The 11,956-nt window shown below is 43.1% G+C and overlaps 1 protein-coding gene across 1 annotated transcript; it reads left to right on the top strand.

Moving 5' to 3' along the window:
- Nucleotides 1–6,271: 6,271 nt before the first annotated feature.
- On the top strand, nt 6,272–11,009 carry LOC121861539 (the record flags this gene model as incomplete). Its single annotated transcript, XM_042359386.1, is given in 4 exon segments — nt 6,272–6,469; nt 8,971–9,132; nt 10,356–10,571; nt 10,956–11,009. Coding segments are annotated over 3 exon segments (388 nt in total), but the record flags the coding sequence as incomplete, so codon positions are not given.
- Nucleotides 11,010–11,956: the final 947 nt, after the last annotated feature.

Raw genomic sequence — 11,956 nt, 5'->3', positions numbered from 1 at the left:
TAATTCCCTCAGTGGCAAACCTCTGGATGAAAGACGAAATATAAAATGATAATACACGCGTAGTTGCTAGTGGCGTGGTTGTTAGTGGCGTAGTTACCAGGGGGCGTATCCAAAGGCTCAGTATATTTGTTTACCATATATAAGAACACCTGATATCGGGACACAAGCCATCTGGGTGGTTAGTTTATCCAATGTTGGTGCAGGCGAAAACCGGAAATCGTGTTACGTCAAACATACATTTAAACCAGAGGCGATTCGAACCCTGGACTTGTGGGAGAGAAATACGCACGTTACGAAATACAACCCAAGATCCAAGTGAACCCCTGCTGTTGGTTCGTCTCTTTCTCCCTGGCTGGATTTTCAACCTGAAGTGATTGCCCTCGGTGGACCGCTCCCGAAATCCCACGTGAACCCTGTTATTCTCTGCAAATACCACTTCTCCAGGATCGCCCACTGGTACCCAGGTAGGGTCGTCCTCTACACTGATGGTTCTGTTGACTCCGCTACAGGTCGGGCCGGGGCTGGTGTCTACATCTCCCGTGCTGATGCCTCTGAGCCTATCAAACTGTCTCTCAGAGTTTCTGACGGACATCCTCCACTCAGGCGGAACTATTAGCCCTCCTTGCTGGGGAAGAAGCAGATGGTTTCTGCCCCTTGCTTGTCTGCTGCGATTCCAGGTCTGCTCTCGACGGGATCGCATTTGGATCAGGGGAAAATAAGGACCTCATCCTCCGAATACGAGGGTTAACATCCACACTTCAGGATGCAGGCCGTCCTGTGACATTCCTATGGATACCCAGTCATGTCGGTATCTTGGGGAATGAGGCAGCAGATGGCCTTGCCAAGACTGGCTGCATCAAGGCCACACCTGACTACGTTGTTCCTCGAACACTTTTACAGCTTAGGACCCAAATTCGCCGCAAACAGAGAAGCTCGGGAAGCAGCCATCCCCCTGGACTCCCCGCCCACCTGGTACGATGTCCTCCGTAAGCTTCCTGACCTCTCGTATGTCTACGGGAAAGGGTCGCGGAAAAGGGACGTGATTGCTGCCCGTATCATCATTGGATATGACTTTGCTTGGGAGATTGGTATCCCCGCATCCCCTGAGCAACGCTCTTGTGCATTATGTAGAAGACCCGACAGCCGCACCCTTATCCACTACCACCTAAGATGTCCCCACACACAACGCTTCCGTGACGCCTGCTGGACCTCCACTCCCCGACCCCCTGACGGAGACACGATGATCCTCCCCATACTGGCCAGATATTATGTAAATAACATTGATTATGTGTTAAAGGAATATCATTCCTTCATTAGGCTTTAGTAAGCCCCTTTATAATATTTATGCTGTATATACTTGTGACACTTGCCAGATGCTTCTGGTGTTATTGTACAGGGGTACCTAGTGACAGCACTAGGATCCCGCTTCCTCTATCAAGGAATAAACAATTGAAATTGAATTGGTCCAAGTGACGCGCTAGGTATTTACACTATCAAGGGCAAATAATTATATTGGAAATGTTGGTTAGTGATCCCATTACATAATTTACTTCAGCAATAGCAGCATATGGGCCCCGGTGACGATACCTACCACTCTTACCGTAACAAAAACTTCAACTGAACAAGGTGTTTATCATGACATAACCAGGCCGATAACCCTCATGTATGTATGTATGATTTTTACTCAATAAATTCATACAAAATCAAGGTCCCAGTACAGGTGGATACGTACCCCGCACTGCAACAACAATGTACCGATACTAATTCTAGGATTTTATTCATATATCCACATGCTAACTTTGGTTAATAGCCATCTTAATAGCAGTATTATCTGTCTATCCACATACTAGCTTAGGTTAATAGCCATCTTAATAGCAGTATTTTCTGTCCGAGCCACGGCATCCACAACTCCTGTACACACGGCGGAGAGCTACACTACCGCCTCCTCCTCCCTGGACCCCACAGTACAACAACACAACTTGTTATCACCTTACCTTCACTCAACTGCTAATAACCACAACGTAGAGTCCTGGAAGTCCTCACGACGCCACAAACACGAGGTAATCCACAAACAGCAAACGTAAAACATGGAAATAGCGATCAAATACTGTATGACCACACACACACACATGTTGCCTCCACCACTGCCGTACCTCTAATGATCACTGGCGAGTGGCGAACCCGAGGTGCTTCGATTCCTTAATTCATTGGTTCGCTTTACTGATTCATATGAAAATAATCGACTGGACGGCGGAAAGAACACCATACACGATTGGTCCGTCATCTATAATCTCATTAATTTTCTTAAATCACTTCTATCCACCATTAGCTAAAATAAATCTGATAATTATTAACGAAAGAGTCATGAGTTTCGAAGCTTCGTCAACGATCCGCTCTTACGTCACTAAACTAGTCCACAACCAAACAAGCAGTTGGCTTACACGGTTAGCATAAGCGTAATACTTCCATTACTATTTTTATTATTATTACTATTATTATTACTATTATTATTATTATAAATATTATTATTAGTATAATTATTATTATTATTATTATTATTATTATTAGTTTTAGGCCGTGAGACGTGAGTTAATGTTCGACTGATGACTCGCTCTTTGCTCATGAAGAATATCAAAATCATCAAATGTTAATTTATTTTTCTTTCTAGGGGTGTGTAGATGGGAGGAAGGGTGTGTGGATGGGAGGAAGGGTGTGTGGATGGGAGGAAGGGTGTGTGGTTGGAGGTAGGGTGTGTGGATGGGAGGAAGGGTGTGTGGTTGGAGGTAGGGTGTGTGGATGCGGGGAAGGGTGGGGAAGGGTTCAATTTTCAATTTCAATTGTTTATTCCTTGATAGAGGAAGCGGGATCCTAGTGCTGTCACTAGGTACCCCTGTACAATGACACCAGAAGCATCTGGCAAGTGTGACAAGTATATACATTATACAGTATAAATATTATAAGGGGGCTTACTAAAGCCTAAGGAAGGAAGAATATTCCTTTAACACATAATCAATGTTATTTACAAAATATCTGGCCAGTATGGGGAGGATCATCGTGTCTCCGTCAGGGGGTCGTGGAGGGAAGGGTTTGTTATTTATTTTAGATTGTTTGGCTCTCTGAGGCTGGCTTGAGGTTTATGGCTGACTAGCTGAAGTGAACGGCTGGCTGGCTTAGGTGAATGGCTGGCTGGCTTAGGTGAATGGCTGGCTGGGCTGAGGCAAATATCTGGCTGGCCAAGAACCCCGCCAAGCAGATCCTCAATGCCAGACAGGCTGCATGTCGTCATAGGCAAGTACTGGGCAAGAACTGGCTCCAGAATGTATCTGCACCTGCGCTAGTGTTGGTCAAGTCTGGTCTTGAATGAGCTCACTCTCGGTGTTGTCACACTCTCTGGCAGAGTGTGCCAAGAGTTTACAAACTCAGAACTTGTGGCTTCTTCAACCATAAGCTGTGACCACCCGCCCCGCTAGGCTAGTGGGGCACGTCCCCCAGCTCCAGGTATGAACCCTCGACTGAGTAATGCCCTCTGAGTTGTTTATAAACTTAAATTAAGTCGCCCCTTGACTACCTGTAGTACAAGCTAGACAATTCCTGTAGGGGGAGGGATACAAAATTTGCCCCACTTAAGAGTTTGATAAAAAACAAACAAATATGAAGCACTATGAGTGTATTGTATGTGGAGATGAAAGATTCACATGGTATACTGTGCGTGTAAACTGAGAATATGAACAAGTACTGTGTGTACCTGTACTGTACTACATGTAGCATGACAATAGCGCTTGCCATTCTGGGGTGTTCTGAAGAAGTGCTGCAATTCATCTTTAAATTTGTTTACCTTTTATAATTTTATATTTGAAGTTTACTAAGAACATCTATTCTTTCCTGAATTTGGTGCTCAAATTTGCTAAGTGATATACTAACCATCAATTCCGTATACTGATTACTGCTCGTAGCCTTCACCTGCCTTTTTTACACGATAGTCACTGCCTGGTCGATGGGTGTTATTTTTTAGGTAGTACTTAACATATTCCATGTTCTCAGAAAACTTTTTAAAGTTCTCACTCTGCATTTCCCGCACTGTCAGAGTCGCCATATCCACTTATCTATCGCCACAGCACAACTGGTCACTTAGGTCCGACGCAGGGTGAGGCTGGGTCACGTCACTGTTTGTGAATGTGACATCATCAACCGCGCATGCGTAGTTATCGTTTCGGTTACTTCTGGTCCGGGGAACTTCTGGTCCGCTATACCAGAAGAAGTACCAGAGAGGAACCCCGAATTATATACTGTATACTAACTGATTTGTTTACAAAAAGCTGGAGCTGGAAAATCAATCTGTTTTTATGCAAGTCTATATTTTGTTGATTTAAGACCATATTAAATGTTTACATCACCCAATTTATAAATTGAAACTACCAAATCTATTAGCCTGAAATTTGTAAATTGCAATAAAGTTATTCTAAACCACATAGTGTAAAATATTTACTTGTAGCGCAATGTTTGTGTGGCGGAATAACATTTACGGGTTGTCTTGGGTACGAGATGACCCCTAACCCATCAGCAGAGACAGTTATGTCAGAGCCATCTTCCTCCCTCCCAGCACTACGTCGTAAATTCAACCTTTGGACCAGGACATCATAGTCATGTAAGAGAAAGACATGGAGGAGAAGGGTTATGTTAACACCAAAGGAAAGAAGACCTTGGAAAACCTCAAGCCATACAACATAAAGGACGCCATATTCAACTTGGAAGGAGGTACCACTGTCAACCTTGAAACACGACTGGACAAAGGAGCTCAAGGTTCCAAGGTTTTCTAACGATTTTGAGGGGTTTGAGTCAGCTAACTTCAACAGGTTTCTCCACGCTGTTGACCAGGGAAACCTACCTGATGAAGAGGTGGGAGAGTGGCTGCAGGAGGGTGCTGACCGCCCTGGCTACCACCACCTGACGGAGGAGGAGATAGTGCATCTCCCTTCCCACAGTGCAGGAGGAGGAAGAAGAAAAGGAGGAAAGTGTGCCCCAGGAGTCGTTGGCTTCAGCTATCGATGCAGCTGACAAAAGGCTGCGCTTTTTTGATCAGAAGGCGGACACACCATTTGCGGGGTACTACACGACCCTCCGTCAGCTGAGGCACGAGCTGCAGGTGGCCCTCCTACAGAAAAAGAAGCAGTCAAAGATCAGCTATTTTTTCAAGCCAGCAGTTCCAGCACTCCTCAGTTCCTGCTGCACACACTCCAATCTTCGTGCCTCTAAGAGTGAGGTAGAGAGTGAGTTGCCCATACCTTCTGTCGCTTCAACATCCTCACTTCATATTTTGACCCCTGAGTTGCCTGACATATTATTGGAGGACGATGAATAGTGTTGAAGAAAGTCATTATACAATGGTACAGTAATATTAAGTTTGTACTGTACAGTTAACATTGCACAATAGTAGTAATATTAAGTTTGTACAGTTAACATTGTACAATACAGTACAGTAATGTTAAATTTGTACAGTTAACCATGTACAGTATCTGTATTGTTTTATAAATTGAAAATAATTAGTCCAGTAAAATTGAAGTGCCAAACAACACACTGTTGTGTAAAAGTGCCTCAAACTAAATTATAACTGAACATCATAAGTGTGCTGTCTACCTACCATCTACAGCATCTAATAAGGTAATTAAAAACACCTTTATCTGTTTTATATATTGTTCCGTTTAACCCATAAACGATGGCTAGCGTTTTATGTAGCGTATACTGTATGTTGTCCTCAATAGGGATAGTGTACAGTGGTCTAATCAGATATGATATAGGCCTAATGAGCTAATACAGTAGGCACTGTACAAGAGGATGTTCTTGTGTAAACATGTTGGAGGTCGGCGGAGGGGTGATTGGATATTTCCTGTGACATGAACAGACTTCTGCACATGATTGGCTGTCTTAAGCATATTCTCTCCTCTAGAAGACTAACGTCTGTGATGTCAACACCAACTGTTGTGACGTCATCACCAACAGCTGTGACGTCATTACCAGGTTAGAGTAGGTTAGAGTAGGTCAGGTTGGGATTCTTTTGACCTTCAATTGGCACAAACGCCACGAGAGATTTTCACCCACGAAAAATAATACAAATTTAATCAGGATTCTTCATACAGCAAAACCAGTTAGTTTAATCAGAGAAGAGGGAAACACGTGTGAACCAAAGGGGGAGTGGGGGAAGGAGGGGGAGAGGAATGGGGGGGGGGAAGGGAGAGGGATAAGTAGAGAGAGGGAGGAGGGACCGTGTGAGCCAGTTGGCCACTAGCGACTACTTGACGAGGTTGGCTGCTCCTCCCTTGGACTTCGCTGTGGTGTCTCCCTGCTGTGTGTGTCCTGAGTGGGACAGAATTTTGGAACTTCATCATTCCCTTAGAGCTAAAGCCGAGTACTGAAAGGGAGAAAATATACTAAGTATCTCCTCTCCCGTGTGTGTTGTTCTTCCCTCAGATAAGTATGTGACAAGGTGGTATAATTTAAGTGTTTAGTTTAAGAGTTTATGTTTTTGTACTAATGTAAGATTGTTTATTGAAACGTAAAGTGTGATGTTATCCCTTGTGCATTACTTTGTTTGTTTTGATATTTGTTCTCAGTAAATTTTTTAAATTTGTTTACCATTTTGTAAGTCCCTCTTGCTGACAGCCTAGAAATAGGGTACATGGTATTTCTCTTAGAGCCTGATGGTTATAATAAGCAGTGGCATTTGCCTATAAATGACACAACTGGGAAAGAATCTGAGGAAATAAAGATTCCATTTACACTATCTTGTTACCAGTCCTAGGTTCTCCCTTAGACTGCCAGGCACATTTTTTTATCCGTCTATACTTGAGATTATAACACTGCAAAAGAAAAAATAATTAATTAAAAATAAGCGACTAGAACTATGGCGAGATTGGGGTGGGAGGACACTGGCCCTCTCTGAGTACTGACTTGACAAACGTAAACTTCTAACACCTGTCCACCCCGACCATATAGCCCACCTACACTCCACCACAACCTACCTCTAGCACCTTCTCACTACCATTTCACTACAACTCACCTCCACCCCGACCATAACCCACCTTCACTCCACCACAGCAAGCCTCTTAACATTTGCCCACCTCCTCTCCACCATAACTCACCTTAAACATTTGCCCACCACAGATGACCTCTAACAATTGTCCACCTACACCCCCCACCACAACCCACCTCTAACACTTGACCACCAAACCGTCACCACAGCTCACCTCCACCCCCACCAGTCCATCCATCCTCATAATTGCTCCTACTCAAGAAGACCGAAAAATGTAAAGGTTCTCTCCAATAATCAAGATCCATTTGAAGATAAAGGGATGGGAGCAATACCCTAATGAGCCAGTATCCCCCCACCCTTAGGGATGGTGGATGGGGTAGAGGAAAGTAGGGAGTGTGAGGTGGTGGTGGTGAAGGGGTAACAGTCAACACCATTTACCTAGCCAGGCAGCCACAAATAACTTCACCCGTGAAAAACGACCCAAGGCTTCTCCGCCACGAACCGTTCATAGCTTACACAACGGTACTGACGTCATTAGCATACGTCACTTGCGGGCTCCCTTCCCAGTCCCCCGCCTGCCAAGCCAACCCGACCAAGAAAGAAAAGCTCAGCCTTGGGAAGTGTCAACCAAACTCACGAGTCAGTCACCTCTCTGGTGCTGGTCTTAGTGGGGTAATGTTATTGAATAGGCGACGAGTGATAATATTTTGGGAGTCAAATGAGTATAATGACCGTTGGAGATGCTTAGGGGGTTAAATGTAGATTAAACCCAACCAACTGAATTGAATCTGTGATTAAGATGTACTGTACTGTACATGTATATGTATACTTTTCTTGGCCTTTAGTGTTCATGTTTACACGAGTGTTGGTTGTTTTGACACCTGTAATACTTGGGAGGGAATTTTTAAAAATGTTTCTCATTGCACACACTATTTAATTATTTCTAAACTGGCAAATCAGAGCACTGGGTAGATTTAGAACTTTATTAATCAGATGTCCTCTTCCTCTGCTAGTTTCTGAAATTGGCAAGTCAGCCACTCTCCCAGTTAAAAAAACTAATTAGGTAAGCTACGTGCTCATGAAATTAGTTAGTCAGAAATTCTTGTGATTCGGCGCTCACCCCAAGCCAACTGTTGTTGTTACAATAATATTCAGAGTTGTAAAGTAACAAAATAAATTTACTTGGGTAACATTTTTGGGTGTTTACTTTTTAAAAAATACTCCAATGCAATTGAAAAAACAAAAATCGTTTCTCGTTGCATGCAAACTAATTATATTTTCTATTAATTAATTGAATAATTATTAACCATAGTAAAAGAGTGGTACGGGTGTAGGGTGTGGTGTGGGTGTGGAGGGGACATCACTCGGTCACACGTGAGATGAGGTGACGTCAGGTCAGGTGGCAGTGGCCATGACAGCGACTTTCGCTTTGATATTCTTGTGTTCACTAGCACTTTGACCACCCACCTCACCTAGCCTACCCTCTTATTCCCCCATTGAATTCCCTTTTTTCTTCCCCACCTTTTCTATTAGACGTCAGTTGCTCTTTACATATACCTGTACCTAAAATGAATTTCAAAGAGGCTGTGATTCTAAAATGCTTTACATAATTCCGACTTAGATATAAAGCCTGTATCTACACATGGAGTTCCACTAAACTTATCTAAACAAGAATGACCGCATCCCCTGTGAAGCAATTCGTCACGGGAAAAAAATGGTGTAGAAAGTCAATGATTCTTTAAGTTGTTTCCACAGACCCACCAACAGATTTGTCTGTGTTGCAGTCCTCATTGAGTTCTGGAAATCTGGTATATAATTATTGCAAACTAAAAAAAAATTGGACAGATGTGCAGAAAATAAAGACCCAATTTTAATATTTTTTTTTACATTATTGACGAATGGTACAGTGAAGAGGCACCACATATGCAACTTATTTCCTGCAGTGGTGAGAGCGTGTGAAGTTACCAGGAGGAGCTAACAGCCTAACATGGATATAGAGGAGCGTGAGGGAAAGCACGAGGTGGAGGGGTTCGACGTCATTGGTGTGGGGAGTGATGATGTTAAGCCTTCTATTAGGGACCAGATTTTGACTCTCTACAAACAAGGTAAGACTCAGCCACTTCAGGTAGGGGGTTTAGCTAAGTGAGGAGCCAACATGGTAAACCACACGTCACTACCGATAGATAAACAATTCTTACTAGAAGGGTTTAAGGGCCACATTTAATTTGCAAAAACAAAATATACATGAATTTATTGAGCCGGTGTAGTTGGAAGGCCGGTAGGGCCCTGTTCTTTGGCATTTTTTCCCACCTGAAACACCAGGTATGTACCTCACTCTTGATAATTTAGATTTTTTAGATTGCCGCCAAGGTAGGTAGATACCAAGTAGCCTCACGCAGGCCCATAGGAATTCACTAATTGGCAACTCTACTCTCGAGATCGCTAAGCCACGCCCCTTTTGCCACTTCATGCGTTTGTAATATTGAGGTATTATTATCTGCTTCTACTATTTGATGTAACTAAGTGGGCGGAGCTTAATAAGTGATGTCATCGCTAGCCAATCAGCGACGTTGGATGGAATCCAGCTGTCGCAAGTAACATATTTATATTTATTTTATACAATCAACACCTCAACCCGCCAGGATTCGAACCCACGGCCCACGAGCCCATGACTGTGACCAGGGAACGTTACCTCTGGACCACCAGGATACTAAAAGCAGTCCTAGACTCGGTTATATTTCACACACAAAGCCTGTTCAACGAGCTTATGGCGCCGTGAACTTCTAATGGGGACTACCCGTATCAGGCTTTGTGTGAAATATAACCGAGTCTAGGACTGCTTTTAGTATCCTGATGGTCCAGAGGTAACGTTCCCCGGTCACAGTCATGGGCTCGTGGGCCGTGGGTTCGAATCCTGGCGGGTTGAGGTGTTGATTGTATGTAGAAGTCCGCGTGTTTATTGGGCTAATGAATTATTTATTTTATATATTTAATCAGTGGCTCCAATTAAAATAAAACAAAAAATCTCTATTCCATACATTTATTGTACAACTTTTAATATCATCATAAGCCTTCAAAAATACGTAAATAAAAATTTCATTTTTATTTTCATTAGTGTAGATCCTATGGGAGTGAGGCTACCTGGTATCTCTACCTTGCCTTGAGCAGCAGGGCCTGGGCATCAGTCAGTTAGTCTGTAGACCAGCTGTCAAGACTACCCTCCACTAGCTGTAACTTGGATGAACGGCGGGTGCTGAAGACAAAGGAAAAGACAAGAAAATTAACTGACGATATTAATGGATACATGACTGCGATCATTTTCCCACAGGTGATGCCGCTGCCTTGTTGACCTTCATCACAGAATTTTCTGATAATGGAGAGGAGAATGGGACAACACCCTGGGATCCTCTACTCCTGTGGGTGCGGCCCCAGGCTTGCTGTCTTCAAGTCCTGGCCGCTCACACAAGGGACACTAACCTCTCTGCCCTGGCCTCCGTAGGCTGCGGCACTGGCTTACTGGAGTGGCTCATCCAAGCAACAACAGGTTTATGTGGTTCATTGTTGATGTATTGGCTATAAACACTGCATGCACTTTGGTAAATAAACTAGGGAGTGAGTAAATCAATGTGGGTGGCAATATTAGTGCATGTGCGGAGAACAAAGAAAACACTGTACAGTCTATCAACAAGTAACATAGCATTATGTGCATAATTTGATCGCATGACCCATATCATTCATTTACATAATTATCGACTTCGAAGATTAGGTTAAGTGATTTTGTCGATGTTCCTAGTACTGTATAGAATAATGGGTAACTAGCTGCCAAGTCAATAATTTTGAATGAACTACTTATTAAGAGTTAAAAGCAGCTATAGGATTGAACATCGGGTGTCAATATTCGAACAAGTAAATGAGTGTTGTGTTGCAGGTCTGTCAGTCATAGGGTATGAGGTGAATGGTGAGTGGTGGAGGTCAAGATATGCACCACCCACATTCATCCCCCTAACCTACGTGGAGCCAAATGTTCCCCCGCCTGTCGTGCCATCCACACACGCCCTTATGTGTTGCTACTTTAACAATGGAGAAGTATTCCGGTAAGTTTTAGTACCTTATACTGTACTGTTGAAAATTACGACTGTTCAAAATTATATACTGTATCTTAATTTTAACCTTGATGTGAAATGGTCCGTGAAGACTTATATGAAGTTACTGTATTTTTCTGTGTTCTCTTATTGTTTAGTGTTTTTCCTATTTTCACCGAATTACTGACATTATTACTTCTTGCAAAAACAGGCACCTGACTTTAGGAAAACAATTTGAACAAACTGTACTTACAAAATGATGTTAAATATCCACACGAAGTACACAGCAATATTGGCAATATGACTACTTGAGAGACTACCGTACCAAGTCATGTGAAAGATGACATAATATGAGCTAAACCAACGATGATTCTAAGAGGGTTTTTTTAATCGTTCATCACCTGTTAATGCATTGAAAAAGCCGTTTTTTTTTCTAAAAATCAGTTTTTGTGATATAGTCCAGAATGCGACGCCTAGCTTATACCTAGGTATGTTAATGCCTAGCAATAACTCGCCAGGCCAACATACAGGCAATTAAAACATCTAATAATTACTTAATAAGTAATATTAGGAGGACATGTCGCTACCTGGCATTTAATTGCAATTCTCAAAACCCCCTCCCGCACCCTCCATCACATGCACTGCCACCATCTCTTGCCTTAGAGCGAGCAGTAAACAAAAGTCAACCCTCGAGGGGTGGAGATGGTTGGGTTATCGGCGTCGCATTCTGGACTATATCACAAAAACTGGTTTTTAGACAAAAACGGCATTTTGTTCACTCCAGAATGCGACGCCTAGCTTGAATACCCGAGCAGGTGGTGGGGAGGGAGGTGACGTTGCATACAAG

The sequence above is a fragment of the Homarus americanus genome, unplaced genomic scaffold (genome assembly GCF_018991925.1).
Source record: "Homarus americanus isolate GMGI-L3 unplaced genomic scaffold, GMGI_Hamer_2.0 scaffold24260, whole genome shotgun sequence".
Classification (NCBI taxonomy): Eukaryota; Metazoa; Arthropoda; class Malacostraca; order Decapoda; family Nephropidae; genus Homarus; species Homarus americanus.
The sequence above is the reverse complement of the archived record's forward strand: the minus strand, read 5'-3'. Positions and strand labels throughout refer to the sequence as shown.